General features: G+C 39.9%; 1 protein-coding gene across 1 annotated transcript in view; it reads left to right on the top strand.

The window, feature by feature from the left end:
• The window catches only part of LOC107732777 (contactin-5-like), a 61,443-nt gene extending 40,542 nt beyond the window's left edge, over positions 1–20,901 (top strand). The window contains exons 7-12 of the mRNA XM_016544194.1: positions 3,435–3,669; positions 5,849–5,958; positions 10,365–10,551; positions 13,406–13,518; positions 13,600–13,768; positions 19,985–20,901. Coding sequence (XP_016399680.1) covers positions 3,435–3,669; positions 5,849–5,958; positions 10,365–10,551; positions 13,406–13,518; positions 13,600–13,768; positions 19,985–20,088 — 918 coding nt within the window. The 3' untranslated portion in view covers positions 20,089–20,901. The remainder of the gene's footprint in view (positions 1–3,434; positions 3,670–5,848; positions 5,959–10,364; positions 10,552–13,405; positions 13,519–13,599; positions 13,769–19,984) is intronic.
• Positions 20,902–24,242: the final 3,341 nt, after the last annotated feature.

Below are 24,242 nucleotides of genomic sequence, written 5' to 3'. Positions count from 1 at the left end.
CAACCCCTAACACGTTCGCTAGATTCTATAGCCTTCGTGTGGAGCCGGTATCCTCCTGTGTTCTCACCTCAAATGGGTAGAAGCACTGAGAGGCCCCGGTTTAGTGTTGGCTTGCTAAAACCGCTCCAGAGAGTCTGTACTGTAGACCCTGTCGAGCTCCTCCATCCCCTTGACAGCCAGACGTGGCGGAATGTCCGGCACCAGACCCTCACTCGATGAATCCGTGAGAACCGGTAGAGGGCTGGGTTCCATATGTAGAGACTTAAGTGTATCCCATATGTTTAAAGTCCACGGTATAGCCTCAGAGACCGTGTTTCCCCGGCTGACTTTCTGCCATTTTCCAAGAGAGTTACAATCACCTCTAATCTTCCATATGCACCTAAACGGCTGATCATATGTGTAAGTGCTTCCAAACCTCCTTCGGGAAGGATGGGGCTTCCGCAATGTTCCTGTTCCAAGTGGAACGAGTACGTTTTCCCAGTGTTATCCAATCTCACTGAGTGGATAGTGCTACGACAACAGTGACTGGCCTTCTTGTTTCTAGTTATACTCGCGCTGCGATCAGCAGCAGCTGGATGCAATGATCGCATGCCAATGTGCATTGTCTCTTCTAGTTTACACTCGAAGTGGATTGGTCTCTCTAAGCAAGATCCCAATTCGTCGGTCATCCTTCCGGGAACGAGGGTTACATACGTAACCGAGACGTTACATGCTAAACTACATTGTGCAGCTAATGTGCAGAATTCACATCATATTTTAAAGTTGTGTTGAAGCAGAAATATTTTCAGCAAATAAATTAATGTTTTTTTTGTTTTTTCTCACAAAAGTTGTGGACTGCTTTTATTGAACATAAAAACATTTGTGTGTAATGTCAAAAACTGGTTGACAGGGAAAAGGTGCATAATAATAAATAAAATATTGGTACTGTGTATTTTAAACAGTGAAGTGTAGAAGGACTTCAAGCTAGAGCAGAGCATTAGCATTCATCATTCACTAGGTGATTTCCAGAGACACAGCCATTATACCGCAGATTGATATTTGATATTTGACTCGTTATTCACAAAATGTCGTCACCCGCGCAGTTTATTTACTCGAGGGCCTGAACCAAGCCCTTTGAAAAGACATTGATATGGTTCACAGAACAATGGCGAGCTCTCGCTGTATGCTGAGTCTTGGATGTGTTGGATTAGCACATCTTTAATTGATGTGTTCAGGCTCACCATCAAAGCGCTTGACATTCACAAGTGATCTGTTTCATTACAACTGAAAATCTCCCCGATTCATTTGGGACTCTCTGACATTTTGATGTAATTCAGTGCAATTTAGTGTTGCTTCTTTCTCTGAACCAACATAACAAAGGATGTCATTTAACTGGAAAAATATGGAGATTTAAATTATTTATTGGATACATGTTTAAAGCTTCTGTGTGTTTTTGAAGCTGTGTGGGGGGGAGCTTTGTGGCTCAGCCAAATATTGGGCATGTTGTAAATTTAGCCTGTGTTGTAAACTGCCACATAAAAGGCATTGAGCAGTTAGAGGGTCCTATCATACACCTGGCGCAATGCGGCGTCAGGCGCGACGCAATAGTTTTTTGCTAGTTTCAGCCCAACGCTGTTATCATTTTCACATCCTGCGCCACGTTGTTTAAATAGCAAATGCATTTGCGCCCATTTGGGCGTGCTGGTCTGAAAACGAGGTGTGTTCAGGCGCATTGTTGGCGCGTTGCTAGTTAGCTTTAATACGCTGGGCTTCATTCATGAAACACGAGCAAAACAAATTTATGTGTGAATCATTTTTAGAAACATCCTTAAATAATTAATTAGTGGATTATCTATTATTTAAATAAAGGTAAAATGCCCCGGAAAATCCTCTCTAATGGGCAAATATTGTCCCTTAAAGTTCATCAAGTCAACATGCCATTTGAAATCCATGTAACATTTCTGAATGAAACACACTGTTAAATAAAGGTTATTTATTGGCATCTATAGCCACTTTTCTTAGCATGCTAAGCACGCTATTTGAGTGAATTAACAGCAATATCTGATCATCCTCCGTAACGAGGTCGCAATTTACATCTCAAACCATATGTAAACACTTGTGGTTCTTTAAGAACTATTAACTTATAGTTTCTTTTGGGAAACAAAAAATATGACTCTTCTGTGGAATCATTATGAAACCCTGCTTTTGGGACTCTTGTTTTTAAGAGTGCTGAATATTCAAACCAGAGAAAAAAATTTTTTAGAGCGGGACATGATTTAATCCATAAGGTACAGACTGGATTGTAAAAAGTGAGCATTGCTAACAAGAATGGAGTCAAGAGTTATTGATTTTAATGTTTTGATTTTATTGTTTGGAATAATGTGTACTGATGAATAATTCACCATAAGACCTGGAACCTGCAATTAAAGCATAGTTCAGCCAAAAAAAAAAAAGAAAACAGTCATTTACTCATCTAATCATTTACTCGCCCCCATATCCGTTCCAAACCCATAAGAACTTTTGTTCATCTTCAGAACACGAGTAAAAATATTTTAATGAAACCCTCCACTGAAAGTCCATTCACCCAAAACATTAATGCATCAAAAAATTCAAATTTGCTTGTTTGATGTGTGAGAACCAATGAGTTTTGTTCTTGTACATTAAGCAATATGATTTAACTTCTGTTTGCTATGTTTAATGAGCTCTATATATGTTTGATGTTATGGGTTTGGAATGACATGAAGGTGAGTAATTAATGACAGCATTTTCATTTTGGGTGAACTATTCCTTTAAGAATGCTCAATTTTGATTTCATGTTGGCTTAAATAATAATAAAATAAATGCTGGTTCTGATACCTTGAAAGCTCAAAGGATTATTAGTATAAGAGCTAAAAGTTCAGATGTCAGTGTCTCTGTTCCAGCACTGCTGCGTTGACTCTTTAACATAATATGCTTTTAACATTCAGTTTCCACACAGTTAATTGGGTACATGATTGAATTTTAAACTTGAATTTAGTTGCATTTTACTTATTTTTAACTAGCACCAGCAGAGCAAGCGAAAATGATGCAAAACTTGCCTAAGATGTCAGCATCTAAGCTGACCTGAAAATAGCACATTTTTTCACATTACACAGGAAGTATGAGTTGTGCCGGAGTCAAATAATTGGCCAGACTACATCTTCAGGGCTGATAATTCTCAAGCAAAAGTCTTCATAAGTTACCTGCTGCACAGCCGTTTACCCTTCCCTCATTTCTCAGTGCTCAGCTGGCTGTGTGTTATTAGGATCCTTTTCCAATTTCCGATCCAGTTGCAGAGAAATATTTTTGTCCTTAAGCAAACTCGGATATTTTGAGCGATATTTTAAGAATTAGTGTAAACAGTGTGACTTTTAAACATTATCTGCCTGGAAATGGATCCAGAGCTCATAATAATTTATTTATTTTTTCGTCCTCAGCCCGTCTCTGAAGAATTCCAAAATGGAGAAGGTTTTGGCTACATTGTGGCGTTCCGAGCCAATGGCACACGTGGGTGGAAAGAGAAGATGGTGACCTCGGCAGACTCCACCACCTATAAATACAGAGACGAGACCTTCCCCCCTCTCACCCCGTTTGAGGTGCGGGTGGGGGTGTATAACAACAAAGGAGACGGGCCCTTCAGCGAGGTGGTTACTGTGTTCTCTGCAGAGGGAGGTGAGGGTCAGATGTGTTCTTGCTCTGATTGATGGGATTTATTGCTAGCTTATATAACTTCAATAACACGCGGCTCAATAGTATAGACAGAGTTTCTCTCTGATACGGGAGATACGGGTACTTCAGTATAACAGTTCAAAAGTCAAAATCCAACTGTCAAAAGACATTACACACAATAAGAGCAAACATTATACACCTTTGTCAAAAAGAAATACATTTTAATACAACTTTTTTTGAGAATACTTATTAGGAAAATAAAAAGAATAAAAGAATATACTTAAGTGTGAACTGAATATAATGTTTATAGTTATCTGAACACGTATTATAGTTTAAATTGATATTAAATGCAATTAGTTGGACTTTAGAATGATTTTTTTGGCCCACATAAGTAGGAATTATATGCAGTTTTATATGTAATTTCACAGTTAAAATGTAGAAAATGTATTATAGTTTAAATTGATATTCAATTTAATTAGTTGAACATTTCAGTGCTTTTCTGTCCCACATAAGTACATTTTTATATGTAATTTCACAGTTATTTATAGTTAACCGAAAATGTATTATAGTTTAATTTTATATTAAATGCAATTAGTTGAACATTAGAGTGCTTTTTTGGCCCACATAAGTAGGTATTATTATTTTTTTTATTTTTTTTTTAATATGGCTAAAGTGTACTGACAAATGTCTGACAAGCATTTATAGTAAACTAAAACTTTAATATATAATAATAAATTATTTAATAATGTTATTTAATTATTTATTATTATTGAATACTAAATTATAAATACTTGAATAGTATTTCTAGTGAAACTTGTATGTCATGTATTTAAATATATTTGTGATAAAAATATATTCTCTTTAAAGGTAATATCAAATAACACAGTTAAAATTATAATCCAGTATTTTACATGTGCTGTAGTATGTGAGTAAACAAAGCAAAGTAATTGTGTTAAAACATGACAAAAAAATTTATAAAACAATTATTTAAAATGTACTTTGTAATAATGTCAAATTAAAAGTTTTATTTTAAAATGCACTTATTAAATGTACTTAGGTTTGTTTAGAAACAGCCATGAAAGTGTACTTTCTTTAACTACACTTAAGTGACTTTAATTTGATTAATATTATATTATTATTGTTTTATTTATTTATTTTTTTTACTTTTAAGAGTTGAAGTACACTACAAGTACACATTCAATACACATAAGCACACTTCATTTACACAAGTCTATGCATTTCAATTGTATCTTGATTTTATGATAACCAAGTCACTTTTTCTTTGTGATTGGTTAAAAAAAACAGTGGTTCCATAAAATAGGAAACAAAATTGTTCAAAGTCATATTCTAAACCCTGATGGTTTTCTTCTGTGGAACACAAAAAGAGATATTTTGAAGACTGTGTTTATAAAATGACAGTAGATGGTGACTAGGGGCTTTCAAGCTCAGAGCTCAAATATAATAAAAGTTGTCTGTATGACGTGTGCTATACTTTTTCTTAAGCTGATCAACCATTTTGATGGGATCATAGAGTGAGTTGAACTTGATAACCGAATGAGTCACATTTGTGAACCGGATCAACTGATTTTACTTAAAATGATACATTAGTCATATAGCCTGCTTTTATTGTGCTTTTGGCAGAATTTCACATTTTTTGTTGCACTTGATGGGTAAATGTCATCATTTAAATTTTTAGTGTGAACTATCCATTCAAATAGCTTAATCTCAATTGTATGTGTGTGTTTATAAAACAAATAAAAATAAAACCTTTGAGAACCTTTTTGACCTTTAAAAAAAAAAAACTTTCACTGCCCACAGAGAAATGATGAGGAGGACCAAACTGTTTCAGTGTGTGATCACACTGTGTCAGGCTGATTTTATGGTAACCGTGCGAGTGGCGTTTGCTGTGACTGCTGCTAATATGATGGATGTTCTGTGTCTCTGTCACCTCTCAGTCTCACAGCGTTTCTCTCAGCGGGATTCTCCCTCACGATCACAGGGCTTCACAACTTACCATTTACATCCGCTTAGATTCTTCGCTCTGACTATTAACACATAAGAGATACTGATGAAATGTATCCCAAACACTTCATCAAGCAGGCGTATAGAGCGTATGACTGGTGATGTGCTTTATGTGTTATTATATGCTGTGAAATCTAAAGTGTACTGCTTTTAAATGCAGAGCCCAGGGAGCCTCCTTCAGAAGTGCAGGCGTTTGCCATCTCCTCCTCTGAAATTAAAGTGATGTGGAAGCCGCTCAATCCTGGCCCTGGAAGACCCCAAGGATATGAGGTAAGAGACGGAGAAATGAATGGATAAATGGTTTTGTGCCAAGACCTAGTGAGCCGCCTATCTAGACAGCATCATGTGGTAGAAAAAGTTAGAGAAATATTAATTGTGTATATATGCTTTTAATTAATGCAATATTGACAAATACAGAATACACTAGCATTCAAAAGTATAGGGTCGGTAAGGTTTTTTTTTTTTTGAAAGAAGTCTCTTATGCTCTCCAAGGCTGCATTTATTTGATCAAAAATAAAGTAAAAACACTAATATTGTTAAATGTTATTACAACGTAAAATAATTGTTTTCTATTTCAATATATTTCAAAATCTATTTAATATACACTCACCGGCCACTTTATTAGGTACACCTGTTCAATTGCTTGGTAACACAAATTGCTAATCAGCCAATCACATGGCAGCGAAGAACCCAAAGATCACTGTGGCTGAGCTCCAGAGATGCAGTCGGGAGATGGGAGAAAGTTGTAGAAAGTCAACCATCACTGCAGCCCTCCACCAGTCGGGGCTTTATGGCAGAGTGGCCCGACGGAAGCCTCTCCTCAGTTCAAGACACATGAAAGCCCGCATGGAGTTTGCTAAAAAAACACCTGAAGGACTCCAAGATGGTGAGAAATAAGATTCTCTGGTCTGATGAGACCAAGATAGAACTTTTTGGCCTTAATTCTAAGCGGTATGTGTGGAGAAAACCAGGCACCTGTCCAATACAGTCCCAACAGTGAAGCATGGTGGTGGCAGCATCATGCTGTGGGGGTGTTTTTCAGCTGCAGGGACAGGACGACTGGTTGCAATTGAGGGAAAGATGAATGCGGCCAAGTACAGGGATATCCTGGATGAAAACCTTCTCCAGAGTGCTCAGGACCTCAGACTGGAACTAAGGTTTACCTTCCAACAAGACAATGACCCTAAGCACACAGCTAAAATAACGAAGGAGTGGCTTCACAACAACTCTGTGACTGTTCTTGAATGGCCCAGCCAGAGCCCTGACTTAAATCCAATTGAGCATCTCTGGAGAGACCTAAAAATGGCTGTCCACCAACGTTTACCGTCCAACCTGACAGAACTGGAGAGGATCTGCAAGGAGGAATGGCAGAGGATCGCCAAATCCAGGTGTGAAAAACTTGTTGTATCTTTCCCAAAAAGACTCATGGCTGTCTTAGATCAAAAGGGTGCTTCTACTAAATACTGAGCAAATGGTCTGAATACTTAGGACCATGTGATGTTTCAGTTTTTCTTTTTTAATAAATCTGCAAAAATGTCAACAATTCTGTGTTTTTCTGTCAATATGGGGTGCTGTGTGTACATTAATGAGGAAAAAAAATTAACTTAAATGATTTTAGCAAATGGCTGCAATATAACAAAGAGTGAAAAATTTAAGGGGGTCTGAATACTTTCCGTACCCACTGTATATATATATATATTTATTTATTTCATTTTAATCATTTTTGAATAAACAAATCCAGACAAAAATTGAGTGTCACTAAATTTAAAAAAAACTATTAATTTATTGTAAGAATTTCATTAATGCATTCACAATGCAGCATCAAGTGCTTTATTGCTTTTATAAAATGGAAACTACAATTAAAAAGACACAAATTCTCATTAAATTGATATTTTAATATCAATTTCAAGTGTGAATCTTCCACTGGAAGATAAAGCCCCTGACATCTTGTGCAACGTTAACATTTGGCCTTCATATAGTGAACATACACTCACCGGTCACTTTATTAGGTACACCTGTTCAATTGCTTGGTAACACAAATTGCTAATCAGCCAATCACATGGCAGCAACTCAATGCATTTAGGCATCTAGATGTGGTGAAGACGACTTGCTGAAGGTCAAACCGAGCATCAGAATGGGGAAGAAAGGGGATTTAAGTGACTTTGAACGTGGAATGGTTGTTGGTGCCAGACGGGCTGGTCTGAGTATTTCAAAAACTGCTGATCTACTGGGATTTTCACGCACAACCATCTCTAGGGTTTACAGAGAATGGTACGAAAAAGAGAAAATATCCAGTGAGCGGCAGTTGTGTGGACGAAAATGCCTTGTTGATGTCAGAGGTCAGAGGAGAATGGGCAGACTGGTTAGAGATGATAGAAAGGCAACAGTAACCACTCGTTACAACCAAGGTATGCAGAATAGCATCTCTGAACGCACAACACGTCGAACCCTGAAGCAGATGGGCTACAGCAGCAGAAGACCACACCGGGTGCCGCTCCTGTCAGCTAAGAACAGGAAACGGAGGCTACAATTCGCACAGGCTCACCAAAATTGGACAATAGAAGATTGGAAAAGCATTGCCTGGTCTGATGAGTCTCGATTTCTGCTGCGACATTCAGATGGTAGGGTCAGAATTTGGCGTAAAGAACATGAAAGCATGGATCTATCCTGTTTTGTCTCAACGGTTCAGGCTGGTGGTGGTGGTGTAATGGTGTGGGGGATATTTTCTTGGCACACTTTGGGCCCCTTCGTACCAATTGAGCATCGTTTAAACGCCACAGCCTACCTGAGTATTGTTGCTGACCGTGTCCATCCCTTTATGACGACCGTGTACCCATCTTCTGATGGCTACTTCCAGCAGGATAATGCACCATGTCACAAAGCTCAAATCATCTCAGACTGGTTTCTTGAACATGACAATGAGTTCACTTTACTCAAATGGCCTCCACAGTCACCAGATCTCAATCCAATAGAGCACCTTTGGGATGTGGTGGAACGGGAGATTTGCATCATGGATGTGCAGCCGACAAATCTGCAGCAACTGCGTGATGCTTTCATGTCAATATGGACCAAAATCTCTGAGGAATGTTTCCAAAACCTTGTTGAATCTATGCCACGAAGAATTAAGGCAGTTCTGAAGGCAAAAGGGGGTCCGACCCGGTACTAGCAAGGTGTACCTAATAAAGTGGCCAGTGAGTGTATATTAAATCATTTTATATATTTACTCCAGTCTTCAGTGTCACATGATCCTTCAGAAATCATTCTATGCTGATTTAGTGCTTGAGGAACCCTTCTTATTATTATTAATTTTGACAATGTTAACAGTTTTGTGGAAACCGTGATGCATTTTTTTCAGGATTATTTGATAAATATAAAGTTTAAAAGATCAGAATTTATTTTAAAGAAATGTTTGTAACAGAATAAATGTCTGTTCTGTTCCTTTTGATCAATTAAACGCATCCTTGCTGAAGGAAAGAGTCAATTTCTTTTAAGTACTGACCAAACTTGTGTAGTACCAGGGTTATAATAGTTAATTAAAACTGAAACTATAATTAATTAAGCTAATTGCTAAGGCAGCATTTCTAATTTCAATTTAGTTTAACAATGTACTAAAATAACAAACTAAAACTGAAATAAAAATGTATACAAAAACTATGTACACATTAAAAAAAAAATACAAAAAAAAGATTAAAAAACAGCAAAATTATTAAAGCTTCAATAAAATCAACATGGGATATTTGAAAATAAAAACTGATTCAAATAATTAATAAATATAATAGTATCTCAGTGATACTAAAATAACAGTGAAGTACAATCTAATAAAAAATTGACCCTCTAACACTAGCATTCTCTATTCTTTTCTCTTCTATTTACTTACTTTCTTTTTATTTATTATTTAAAAAAACAACAACAACTTAATACATGTACTGCATTAGACTAACCAAGACAACACTTACATATTATTGCTTTTTTGTTGGTTTTGATTGCTCCTGTTGTCCTCATTTGTAAGTCGCTTTGGATAAAAGCATCTGCTAAATTACTAACTGTAAATGTAAAAACAAACCATGTTTCTCAATACAGTAAATGTGTGTGCTATGTTATTTTAAGGCCATTAAAGTATAATTCAGCATTTTTGCTAAAGTTAGCTTAGCAAAATGCTAACAGTAAAATTCAAAGGTCAAGTCTCCTGAGGAGCAGTGTTTGTATGACTATCGCTGTCTATGCAGAAGGTCCCAAACCGTCACTTATGATGTTTTGTGATGGTTAGGATGCTGTCTGAGAAGGCATCTGCCTATGACAGCAAGGCAGCTCATCAGGTTTTGAAACGGAGGCATATTTGTGATCGTGAACCCTTTATTTTCTTCATCATTTCCACGACTGTTATGCTATCTGAATGAAGAAAATTATTCTCTGCAGTGAAATTACACAGTTGTGTCCTCCAGTGAGAAAGATTATCGTATTTCATCACAGGGAGATATTATTACTTGCTTGCCTATTATGCCCTTCATGCAAAATGTATGACGGTTATTTAAACCAAATGACACAATATCACATGAAATTGGCAACTCTCACTTTGTCATTTACTGAGGCAACTCAGTCTCATTTTCTTTATCACTACAAAAATGTTTGAATGAATGAAAGGCAGAAAGTTAGGCAGATTGTCTTGTTGGGAACAGGTGAGCTCCTGGAAGGACATGGAGCAAGAGGAGATGGGGAAGAAGAAGAGGACAAAGGGGGATGAGACGACCATGCTGCTGACAGGGCTGGATGGAAACACACAGTATCTGATCTCTGTGAAGGGATTCAACAGCGTCGGTCAAGGACCAGCCAGCTCACCCATCAAGATTAGCACTAAGAAAAATGGTGAGTTCCCTTAAAACAACTCCTTTGGAAGCATTATAAACTATTCAATTCAATGTCAATGTCAATGACAAATAAGACTGTCCAAGAAATGAATGAGTGAATGAATAAAAACACAAACTGAAAGCTCTTAGAAATGTACTGTTTGTATTCTTCTTGGTTTTATATATATATATTTTTTTTTTTTTAAATGCACCGTTTTTTACAAAAGTGACTGAAAATATAAAAAGTAAAAAGTAATAAAATTTTTCATACCTTAAATACATCTGACTGTAGACACTTAATCTGTATTTTCTGTAGATTTTTGAAATATTTTAACAATAAAAATATTTTTACAAATATCATGAATAATTAATTCATAAATATATATTGTTGGTGAAAATACACCACATATGTTACTGAACTAACTTTGACTTCTCTTAAAAAGATTAAATTATCTGATATTTTAAGAGACGTACTGACCTGGACACACAGTCATCAAGAAGTAATAATGAAAGGTTATTATGCCAACTACTCAAGGTTTTCTTTAAAAGAAAATACATTTAAAAATAACTAACTATAAATAAACAAACAATCAAATAAATAACTATTTTAATAAGACTTATCTTCTTCATTATAATTTTAAAATAGTTGTGTCATTCTGACAAATCATTAGGTAATGTTTCATAAGTTTACTAGTAAACATTATTCCATGGTCTGTCTGAATACTGGATTCTGATTGGCTGGCAGGTTTGCATTAAAACCTTTTAATGCACAGGTAGTTTCAAGTCAGTTTAATCACTGTTCCATATTAATGCGCTGCTTTAATTGATGCACACAAACACACACACACACACAGAGAGAGAGGGGGAGAGATAGAGGTCGGAGATCGCAGATTGTGCTGCGCACACACTTAAACTTGTTGTCAACGCTTCCCCGCGATTTTTATTAATAAAATAGCCTAGATACTAGATCGCTACATTATATTCCTCAACGAGGTGGTAAAATCGCTGTTTTTGAAGTAATTAATTGTTTGTAGAGAGACACGCAGATGCAGGTACCGCACACACAACTGTCATCTCTCTCTCTCTGTCTCTCTCTGTCTCTCTCTCTCCATCGATAATTAATTGAAATAAATGCTATAATTCATTCAAATAAATGTGATCTTACCACACTATTTCATCTCTGTGTCTGATTTGAAGCGGGCAGAATGCTAGAGCTAACGAACCATAACTGACGAAAATAACTGTCATTTTTACCCTTCCAGTCAAATATTGCGCTGCAAAGAGCAATAGTAGTTTTAACTTGTCTATAACTTGGCAAATGGCCATGGAATAAGCGGGATACTCAACGGCTTGCCGTGCATTAAAGGATTTTAAATGCACTTCGCGGAGGCAATCCGTCGTGCATTTAAAATCCTTTAATGCACGACAAACCGTTGATTATCCCTTACAGTGCCCTCCATAAGTATTGGGACAGTAAAGACAAAAAAATTGCTCTGTTTGCTGTGGAGTCAATAAATCTGTAAATATGATTAAAAGATGAATATGAGACAAAACTACAGAATGTCACATTTTATTATTGGGTGTTTCAACACAGATGTTTTGCCAGCTAAGAAGATCAGCACTTTTAGAGTTTAATCCCCCTATCTGATGTGAGCATAAGTATTGGAACAGTTGCCTCACAGGTCTTTCTAAGTGGTCAGCTCTGTCCTGTTGCATCAATTGTTCAGATAATAAAAGCAGGGAATGTGTCGTATCAGTTATATCCATTGCTTCTGCATTCTGAGTCTTGCATTCGATGATGACACACACAAACCAGGATGAAGACAAGGGAGCTGACTTTGAGAGAAAAGCAAGCAATTTGGATGCTAAAAGAAAAGAGAAGGTCAATTAGAGCTATACCAAAAACAAAGGGCATGGAGAAATCAAGCATTTGGAAACCACCGGCGACATCAGCAACCCACAACAATCTGATCGGCTGAGAAAACAACAGCAGTTGATGACAGACAAATCATAAAAGCTGTGAAAATTAACCCTAAAATACATGTCTGTAAAATCGCCAACATCCTCCAGAAAGCTGGGCTGATGCTCTGACATTCTACTGTCTGCAGAAGACTTTGACACAGAATTACAGATGCTACACAGCAAGATGCAAACCTCTGACCAGCACCAAAAATAGAAAGGCAAGATTAGAGTTTGCAAAAAAGCACAAAGGTGGGCCAATAGAGTTTTGGAACTGAGTTTTATGGACAGATGAGACAAAGATTAACCTTTATCTAAGTGATGGGAAAGCAAAAGTGTGGAGAAAAAAAGGGAACTGCAAATGATCCTAACCATACAGCCTAATCTGTAAAGCATGGTGGAGGTGGTGTCATAGCATGGGATTATTGCAGACAATAAACTGTGTAACCAATACAACGTTATGATTCTTACAGGTTTTGTTTAAATTAACACAGCTTTTATGAATTTTGAAGCCTAAATACAATTACCAGAAGTAAAAAGAAAATAGTCCCATTTAGCCACTTGTTTGCCACTGCCGTTTTCAAGAAAAACCCAATTAAAAAACCCACTGACTTCAGGATGATGGGATCTGAAGTGCTCCTTTCTGGGTTAATTCTGGCTATCTATTGATAGCTTACTGCAAATCCACCCACTCCATATAACTGCACATTACACATCAAATACAGTTTCTGTAATGTTTGTTGCTGGAAACTTGGCGCATTGTGACCGGTTCACACGAATGATGGATGAATGGAAATTGGTTTTGAGAGGAGGATAATTTGTCTTGTCAATTAATGTGATCATTGCTCATTACAGACCTTCATTTTTAAATGGGTTTTTTATCTTTCTGTTTGGTTATCTGTCTCTCTTTTCAGCCCCAAGTCTACCCCCAGGCAACCTGATGTGGATTCAGGAGGGGAACAATGTTTCTCTATCCTGGGATCCAGTGAAAGCAAGGGACAATGAGTCAGAAGTCATTGGGTACAAGGTTGGTATTGCACAGATACCGTGGATGTAAAGTAAAACACAACGTCGCTGCACGCGTTCAATATTTTTTTTTCCATTGCAGGTATTATTGCGTCAAGAGGGACGGGGCCACAGCCAAGTCATGAGGACTTCAAACTCAGCCGTGGTCCTGACACTACCTGAGGGGGGCACATACATCATTGAGGTGCGCGCAGTCAGTGAAGGAGGTGAAGGAGCCGCTAGCGCTCAGGTCAGAGTGCTCACCTCCTCAGGTAAGCGTTCACTGTGTGGTTTTTCAGATTTGAAGATGTGTACGTATGGCGGTAGGCTTGATGGCTTAATTCCTCTTTAATTACCTTCCCTCTGCACACCTACACAGCCAATTAGATTTTCCTCCACTCTCAAAAGGAATGACAAATTTAAAGTTCATCATTATACTACTAGGACTAGTGGGCTATTTTAGAGCAAATACTATTAAATTAGTTTTCGGTTACTTATTCCCAAGACCTGTATTTTCTTTCTGCTATGTCAAATGTAATTATAGTGCTTGCAGAGTAGCTCTGTATGGCCTTTTACTTCTGGACAACTTTCTGCAGTTCATTCAGCTCAAACCTCTTTAAAGTTGATCAGACTCCTTTCAAACATTGTTTTGTAGATAATTTCAGCCTTAAGCCCCTTTCAAATTGGCACAGATCACCGAGTCTGTTGTTCGCTGTTGTTGCTAGTAGCTGATACTCAATCCTCATACATTCAACTATTTCTTTGAAAACTACATTGATGTCAGTGTGTGCACATTTTCAGTGACATTCTATTTATTTTTGGTTTGTAAACACCAATAAACGTGAAAGATTAAAGATTAATGTAAGGTTTAAATATTTAAGATATGCCACCAGTGGTATTTTAATAAAATTTTGATACCATTTACAGTAGTATAGTATAGTTATATTTGGTTTAGTATAGTTTTCATTAATGTATTAATAGTTTTATTAATATTTATTTTTTTCTTAATTTTATTTTCTGTTAAAGGTTTAGTAATTTTGTGTTCTCTTTCATAGGTTCACTCGACGCTGCGTTGCTATGATGCAATGGGAATGCCCTCTGGGTGTGCCGATTGTCTGAAGCCCATATATAATCACGCCAATTCATTGGCTGATGGCGCGGGTGCCGCCTCGATGCTCTTACGTCGCCATCCTTATACTGACGAACGCACCATCTGCTCCTCAGATTTCTCTGCCTTCATGAAGCGACCATTTTAGCGCTGCTGTTGTGGCTTTTCTTGCCCGATATTCGGACTGTTTTTCGTTGAGCTTTCTTCATTTGCATCGATAGTGGAACACTGTTCTCCTTGCGGTGAAATGCATGGAATTCCAAGGTGATGGAGAGCTCGAGGCGGGCCTCGCCCTTTCTCTCCCTCTCTCGCCCGAGCCCGTGTGCGCGGATTCGCCGGTTGAACTCTCGCATGATTATTTATGCTCTAGCCCGGAGGACTCAGAGGACTTCGGGCCTGCTTCAGCCGACGCTCTCCCGCCTAGCGGTCAGGAAGCCTTCCGCTGCCTACTCAGAGCTTGTAGACGTGCTGGCGCGCGCCACAGAGAAGCCCTCTATTGATTGCCCCGATGAGCGCCACGAATCCCAGTAGTCTAAACTCAACGAGCGGTTTCTGAGCGGCCCAAATTCGAGGCCTGCGTGGAGAAAGCTGCCCTTTTTCAGCCCTCTATCCTGGGTGAAATCTCCAGATCCTGGAAGCAGCCATTTTCCACCCGCCTTACTAACGCAAAAAAAAGCAGCTGCTGACTTCACCAACCTAGTGGTTTCTGTGGAGCACGCGGGCGGCTGTTTGTACATTTTTTGGGTCTTGCTTCCAGTCTCATTTGCTTCCAGCTATTTTTAGCTTACAAAACTGCTCGTTTTGCTGCTTATATATTGCAAATTGGTGTCTTACTATATTATTTTTGTGTATTTCTTATAATAACTCACTGGTTTGTTGTTCAAACAGATTTTCTGTGTTATTCTTCACAAATTTCGGGGGGCCAGACAGTTCATGCATTTCTGCCTGCTTCTAACACACTCTCCTCATTCGGTTCTGTCACATCTGCCACCCAGTGCATTTCGGTGTGCAATAATCTTTCAGTCTCACTCTCTTTCGACATGGGGGGTGGGAGACTCACCAGTCTTTCTTCCCTTACCACCTATTTCTTTGTCACCTGCTGCTCACGTGATAGGAGACACGTTCAGTTCTCTCCCAGAGCCAGCAGACCCTGTACCAGTCACAGACCAGGCCCTCACCTCGGTCCTTGTGGGCTTCCTCATCCCGCATCAGGACGCCAGAGGCTCTCTTCACAGTAGATGATGATGTAATCCCCTCTGGACCACCTCGGCACCCCCCACAGGTATGTCCTGTAGACTGCAACACTCTGCTTCCTCTATCGCAATTCTTCACGAATGGAAGCGTCTACCAGGTGTATCGCCTTGGGTTCTCCGTACATTTCAGTTTGGTTACTCATTTCAGTTTTGTTTACACACCCCCAACCCCTGCTTCGACGGGGTTCACCTGACTGGAGTGAGCAGCGCCTCAGAGGATTCTGTGCTACAGCAGAAACTATCTTCCCTCCTCCACAAGGGGGTGATAAAGGAGGTTCCTCCAGCGGTCAAGATGTTGACGCTGAAGGCTATTATGTCACAAAATTTGTGCAGGAGACTGGTTTGTCACTGTTGACCTGAAGGATGCCCATTTTCATAATCAGGTCGCTCGGCGACACAGGAAGTTCCTCAGGTCCGCCTTTGGGGGAAAGGCTTACCAGTACAAGGTTCTTCCCTTTGGCCTGGCTTTGGCATCAAGGATATTCACAAGTGCATGGATGCTGCTCTGGCCCCGTTGAGGCTCCAGGGCATCCATATACTCAATTATCTGGACGATTGGCTCATTTTAGCCCACTCCAGTGAGTTAGTTACCACAGGGATGTTCTTCTTCACTTCTTTCTTGGCCTAAGAAAGAATGCCAAAAAGGAATGTCCTTACCCCCTCACAACTGACTGTTTTCTTTGGGGTTCACTTGGATTCTATTCAGATGCAGGTCCGTCTGGCTCCTGCCCAGATTTCCAGCCTCAACGCATGCTTAGCCCACTTCAAGCTAGGCCATCATGTGTCTGTGAGCACTTGTCGCAGGCTCTTGGTCCTCATGGCTGCAGCCTCCCCAGTGCTGCCCCTGGGGCTGCTTCATATGAGGCTGTTCCTTTGGTGGACGAAACATTTAAGGATCCGCTCAACAGGACCAGCCTTTCGCTTATTAAAGGTGTCGCGCAGTTGCTTCTGCGCCCTTTCAATATGGCGGGACCCCCTCTTTCTTCTGAGAGGGATCAGTATAAGCGCTGTTAGCATTGCCAAATGGTTACGACGGACACCTCTCTGACGGGCTGGGGTGCGGTCTTCAAGGACAGACCAGCATGTGGAGTTTGGACGGGAGAGTTCCTCTCCTGGCATATAGACAGCCTAAAGCTGAGAGCCGTCTTTCTGGCACTGATTCACTTTCTCCCCTCACTCAGGGGGTGTCACGTGACTGCCAGTACGGACAACATGGTGGTAGTATCTCATATAAACAGCCAAGGGGGTTCACGGTCGCGCACCCTGGACAGGCATGCACGTTGTCTTTTCCTTTGGGCCCAAGGCAGGCTCCTCTCCCTGAGAGCGGTTCATGTCCTGGGAGCCTTGAACCTCGCAGCCGATTTTCTGTCGAGACAGAAGCTCAGATCGGGGGAATGGATGCTGAACCACCAAACAGTAGCCCAGATTTGGGACTTGTTAGGCAGGGCGGAGGTGGACCTCTTTGCGTCGCAGGAGTCGTCCCAATGCCCAGGAGTTCCCCAGCACCTCTGGGCATAGATGAGTTCATTCACCCGTGGCCGAACCTGAGACTGTATGCGTTTCCACTTGTCAAGCTGATTCTGGCAGTCCTGTGCAGGGTGAAGGAGAGTGGTATCCGTATCCAGCTCGTAGCCCCGTTCTGGCCGTTCTGGCATGATCTGGCACCCTCGACCTGAGATCTGGAAGCTGTGGGTATGGCCCATCAAAGGCCACCAGCTTTGACTTCTAGTCTTCCTGCAGATGTTCAGGAGACCATTGCTAGTGCCAGAGCCCTTTCCACAAGGAAGCTGTATTCCTCCAAGTGGAAAGTTGTTGAGTCATGTTGTTTAGCCCATGCGGTGGACCCCGAAAATCTTGTGGCGGGAGCGGCTGCTACTACCCTGAGAGTTTATGTTGTGGCCATTGCCACACAGAGAGAGTTGGATGACGTCCCCTTGGGGAGACATCGGTTGGTCTCCGCGTTTATGCGTGTGGTTAGGCGGCTGAGGCCAGCACGCCACTTTGGACTTCCTTCTTGGGACTTATCAGTCGCCCTGGAGGGCTTAATGGAAGCTCCTTTTGAGCACTTGGAGTCAGCTCCAGAGTGGGTTTTGGCTCTCAACGTTACTCTTTTGTTGCCGCTAACTTCTTTGAAGCAAGTTGGGGATTTGCAAGCTCTCTCTGTCAATGAGGTGTGTATGGACTTTGCACTGGGTCTTGTCAAAGTAACCTTACGACCCAGGTCGGGCTATGTTCCCAAGGTTTTGTCCACATCATTTCACTCCCAGGTGGTTACCCTTTACTCTTTCCATCCTCCTCCTTTTGTTTCAGGTGAGGATGTGAGACTTCACATGCTCTGCTCTGTCTGAGCTTTGAAGCTCTACGTGGACCACTCTAGCCATTGGAGAAAATCTCCCCAGCTGTTAATATGCTTTGTTGCTGGCCGGTGTGATTCAATACGGGCTTCAGACAATCGGCACACCCAGAGGGCATTCCCATTGCGTCATAGCTACGCAGCGTCTCGTTACCTACTCCGAGAACATGGGTTATGCAAGTAACCCAAGATGTTTTTTATCTGTTTTTCTTTTTTAATATGTCTATATTTTTATTTTTATGACAGTACATCAAGTTAAACTTCATGAAAAGAATATTTCTGAAATAAAATATTTATTCAGTTTTGCATTTCAGTTTGCATTTATTTCAGATTCAACTAAATAAATAAATAAATAAATAAAATGGTTATAGTTAAATGCCAAGATGTGTCATGACACTCTAGATGGCGCAGGCTGATGGGTTTTTTACATAAACTGATTATATTCACAGCATTAAATGGCTTAGCACAAGCTGATTGGTCCATGTTGCATACGCAGCCAATGAGCTTACTGCTTTACATTTAAATGGCTGGTTAGCATTCACTTGAGCATTTTGCAGCACGCCTTTAAGGGGTCCTCTGAATACCCTCCACCTTCCCCAGCTCCACCTGTATAGATCTGCTACGAGTTATTTTATATGCTATTTGTGCAGCAGCTGTATGTCTTAAATACTCAAAGCACAGTATCAGTGTATTTACTTGCAGCAGCAGCAACAATAATCTACAACTACAGCAATAAACAACAGCAGAAGCAATTCAGCATCAGCAGCGTAGCAGATCTATTCCGCCAAGACCAAATACATTAACATTGTCATATCCATTACCATGCTAAAATCTCCCGAGAGTTGTCATGATAGAATAATCCTGTTTGCCACTTGGATTTTTTTTATTATTTTTTTTTTTTATATATATATATATAACCGAAACTGGGGTTTGAAAACCACTGAGAATTTTTTAAGGGGAAAGTGAAAGTGAAAGTGACGTGACATGTGGCGACCCATACTCGGAATTAGTGCTCTGCATTTATCCCATCCAAAGTGCACACACACAGCGGTGAGCACACACACCCGGAGCAGTGGGCAGCCATTTTTTTTGCTGCGGCGAAAAAACCCGGGGAGCAGTTGGGGGTTCGGTGTCTTGCTCAAGGGCCACCTCAGTTGTGGTATTGAAGAGAGCGCTGTACATTCACTCCCCCCACCTACACTCCCTGCCGGTACGAGACTCGAACCCGCAATGTTTGGGTTACGAGTCCGACTCTCTAACCATTAGGCCACGACTTCCACGAAAGTTGGGGGTTCGTGAGTTCATGAAGCATAGAAATCATTTAAATAAAAATATACAAATAAAAACAATAAAGTAACAATTAAAATTAAATAATCAAAAATATATTTTATTTTATAAATATTGTATTTGTTTATCTGGATGTTTATCTAGGTTACAGGGGTTTCTCTGATCTAGCCAAAAGTGTTGTAGTATTTTCATATGCTGATGACCAACCTAAGCTGACAACTTGGTCAGGCTGAGTGACTGACTTAAGCTAGAACCAGTAAACTAGCTTAGTTTTTAATGAATTGCATTTGGTGGTTTTGTAAAGAAACAACTCATTTCCCAAAAATAAGTTTGTTAGGTCTCAATTATAATTTTATTTTATTTTTTTCATGGGCCACATGTGAACAGATGTTACAATACATGCAGTACATATCTCAAGATTACTTTTTTTTTGTCCCTTGGTAAATTTATCTTTGTCTCATTTCTCTCTTTTTTGTTTCACTTCCAGGAGTGCGTGCGAAGAGTGGACAGCTCTCTGTCCAGAATCTGCCTCCAGGCTTGGCATGGACTGCTCTTTTCCTGTCATTAATGGTGCCTTCTTTTCCCTTGTGAGGCTACTGGGTCATGTACTGTTCCTTTAAACCTTCCCTCTGCCTTCCTTCTGAAGACCACTCCAAGCCATCCCTGTATGAAAGGGATGGGCTCTCCCTCCTCCACACAGACTGCCTGCTTGGCCTGTACCATCAGCAGGACCTAAGGGTCAGCCACAGGGAAGCGCTTCTTTTCCAAGCATCAAGAAATGCCTCCAAAATCCAGACAACTCCATTGTTTTTCTTTTCTGGTCATATTTGTTTCCAGATTTCTGTTTGGGATATCATTGTAGTATTGTGCTGTACAAAGTGTGGAGACAGTTGTTTAAAATCTCCACAAAGCTGTAAGAGACGTTTTTTTAGGGACTGCCTTCCGGAACAGCTCTCCAAGCTGCTGAGGCCGCCCACTGCTCTGTACCGCTGTGGCTTCCCTTGTTACATTACTGCATCCATTTGACCCTTTGGCTGCCTGACAAGCAAACACAGAGTAAGCTCAGTAGAAATAAGTGCATTGTTTTCTTATTCACAAGTGGAGAGTGTGGAGACAACAAAGAAAAAAAAAACATTTTTATAGTGCTGAAAATCTTACTATTTCCAGACTTGCTTTTTGTACATTGTATTACCTTTAGAGAAACAAAAAAATGTGGAGCAGTAGTGTGTTTTGGTCGGCTGCGTCTAAGTTTTGGAACTTCAGTTTTAATTTTTGTTATGTTCAGTGGGTATTGAGAACTAGCAAGGTTGCTGGGCAACAGGGGGACTGATGGACGAACCAGAGATAAAGGGTTTGGACTCCACTTGTCGTGCCCAAACATTTCTGTAGACAAAGACCAAGGCTGGTCTGTAACAGTTGAAATAAATGTGATGTATATTTTTAAAAAAAGCCTCCGGTGTGTGTGTTCTAGGTGAAGATGAGCGGTGGAAGGTCTCGTAAATTGATTTTGAAAGAGTCACTGTCTCAACAAAGTTTGTTGGACATAGAATTGATTGGGATGAAGAATGATTGTCTTCCCAGAATTACGAAGTACGTGTCTAGATAATTAACTTTATTACACCTGCTGTTAAAGGGTTAGTTCACCCCCCAAAAAAAAATTTGGGTGAATGAAAAGCGCATTTGGGATGACTTCTTTTGGACTGTTCAAAAAAACACCCGCCCAGTGCCATTATAAAGCTTGGAATAGCCAGGACTATTTTTAATATAACTCCGATTGGATTCGTCTGAAAGAAGAAAGTCATATACACTTAGGATGCCTTGAGGGTGAGCAAAACATGGGCTAATTTTCATTTTTGGGTGAACTAACACTTTAACATGCATTTGCAGTGAGGATCACACTTGACCACATTAAAGGAATAGTTCACCCATAAATGAAAATTTGCTTAAAATTTACTCACCCTCAAGCAATCCAAGATGTAGATTTGGATAAATTTATGTGAATGGGTGCCTTCAGAAAGAGAGTCCAAACCCAAACTGCTGATCCAAACATTACAATAATCCACAAGTAATCCACATGTTCATGTAAAGTCTTGTGAAGTGAAAAGCTGCATGTTTGCAAGAAACAAATTCATCTTTAAGGTGTTTTAATGTTTAACCATTGCTTCTGGACAAATTGCCCATCCCCAGTTGTCCTCTCACATCAAAATCCTCCAACATATTTGTTTAGAACTGTTTTAGGCTGTTTTTGCTTATAAACAGTGCTTGATCTGTGCATATTTCTCTCCTGATTCAGACAAAGTGGCTTTTTTCACAATAATATGGCTTATGGACAACGGTTTGAAGTTAAAAACATCTTAATGATGGATTTGTTTCTTACAAGCATGCAATTTTTCACTACACAAGACATTATTGATGGGCTGGAGTCATGTGGATTATTTGTGGATTATTGTGATATTTTTATCAACTGTCTGAACTCTAATTCTGACGGCACCCATTCAGTCCAATGAATCCATTGGTGAGCAAGTGATGTAAGGCTGAATTTCTCCAAACCTGTTCCAATGAAGAAACAAACTCATCTACATCTTAGATGGCCTGAGGCTGAGTACATTTTCTGCCAATTAAATTTTTTTGGTGAACTATTCCTTTAAAGTCAAATGTAAATGTATCCTAAATGCATTGCGATCACTGAAACAACATTCGGGAGTCAGGAATGGATTCTGACCACAGTAATACTGTATATGTATATTACAATGGCCATGCTACAGATAATCGCTATCTATTGCTTTGATGGATTTTCCAATCTGTTTTTATCTATCATTAAAATATTGTAACGCTTGGTGTTTTTAATGTGCCATTGATATCACTAGAACTTATGTGGCAGGAGCTCTTTTAGTCATTAAGCAATTTGTTGTGGGTTCTTGGCACTTTATTTTTATTCTGCTCTTTAAATGCTAAGAAGAGACAAGACGCCACGCTCTTTCGATCTGGTCACCCGAGTTAATGATCGATATCCCATAAATTATTCCACTGGACTGCTCTTAGAATCTCACCCTCAAATCCTCTCTCACTGTGTCATATGTCTATTTTCATAAAGTACTTAAAAACTTTCTCTTTTTTTACACTTTTCTTCACTTCTCAACCCTATTAGCATCCTTTAAGAATGTTTGGTCACACTTTATTTTAAGGTTCAATTCTCACTATTAACAAACCATTAACTACGACTTTTCCATCAATAAACTCCTAATTTGCAGCTTATTAATAGTTAATAAGGTAGTTGTTAAGTTTAGGTATTGGGTAGGATTAAGGATGTAGAAAATGGTCATGCAGAATATGTGCTTTATAAGTACTAACAAACAGCCAATATGTTAATTCAAGTTTATTTGTATAGCGCTTTTCACGATACAAATCATTGCAAAGCAACTTTACAGAAAATTAAGTTTCTACATTATATTTAGTAGTAGCTTATCAGTGGTGACTGTCAGTTAATGTACATATGGCACAAATGTATTGAAAAATAAATTAAAGACGTAATCAAACAGACGATGAACACTATTAACAGCAATTATTATATGTTGCAATCAAACTTATGGCAAAATTTGTTAGTTCTGTATGTTGCTTCAGGGTTGGCATCATCTGAGATCCTTGAGGGGTTGGCATAATCTCTTCTCAGGTGTTCTGGATCCAGACTGAAGCTTTTGTAAAGAGTTTTGCGACCTTAGGGAACGTGATGGATTGTAGCATGATAGAAGACTAGTTAGGTATGCAGAAGCTAACCCATTAAGGGCCTTATAGGTAAGTAATAATATTTTGTAACTGATACGGAACCTTATAGGTAGCCAGTGCAGAGACTGTAAAATTGGGGTAATATGATCATATTTTCTTGACCTGGTAAGGACTCTAGCCGCTGCATTTTGGACTACCAGTAGCTTGTTTATTGAGGATGCAGTGTCCTGGTCTGTCTGGAGCACATGGCTGTCAGTTGGTAATTATGTTTCCCATGTGCTCTATTGTCTATTGTTACCCCGCCAATGTTTTGTCCAGTGCTGTCTTCCAAATTTGGTAATAGATAAAGGAAAGTTCCCTTTCAGTCGGTCACTCCGAGTCACGTCGGTGACCGACGAATTGGGATCTCGCTTAGAGAGACCAATCCACTTCACGTGTAAACTAAACGAGCTAATGCACATTGGCATGCGATGATTGCATCCAGCTGCCGCTGATCACAGCGTGATCATAAAAAGGCAGCTGGTGCAACACATACCAGCTTTTCGCTTCGGAGCCGAGCGACAACATCGTTCTGCTCCTACCAAACTGCTTCGTGTGTAACGAGTCTAGCGCGCTCTTGGGAGCTTTTTGTGTTGGCGGACGGCGCTTCAGCGGTGGTCGTTCCTGTGTCGAGTGGGTTGCGCACTTCAGGCTGCACTACCCCCTGTCGTGCTGCAAACGGCCGTTTCCCCTGTGCGTCTCAGCATGTAAAAGAGCATTTCCCTAAAAGAGCCAATTTCTCTAAACGAGTACAATAAGCGGGTGCGTCTTTGTAAAGACAACGGATCGTCTTTTTAAAGATGCCGTTTCACCCGTGCGTTTCTGGATGCAGTCGTTACCTAGTGCCGGGTGATGGTCACGATCGCTGACTCACGTGTCTGGGCATAAAAACACGCTGAGGTGGCGTTCGCGGATGAGTCATGTTCCCATTGCGGGAAGATGACCATCTCGGAGCTGCGGGCCAGGCTCCGTTTCCTCCAGGG

The sequence above is a fragment of the Sinocyclocheilus rhinocerous genome, unplaced genomic scaffold, assembly GCF_001515625.1.
Source record: "Sinocyclocheilus rhinocerous isolate Xijiao unplaced genomic scaffold, SAMN03320098_v1.1 scaffold3387, whole genome shotgun sequence".
NCBI lineage: Eukaryota > Metazoa > Chordata > Actinopteri > Cypriniformes > Cyprinidae > Sinocyclocheilus > Sinocyclocheilus rhinocerous.
The sequence above is the reverse complement of the archived record's forward strand: the minus strand, read 5'-3'. Positions and strand labels throughout refer to the sequence as shown.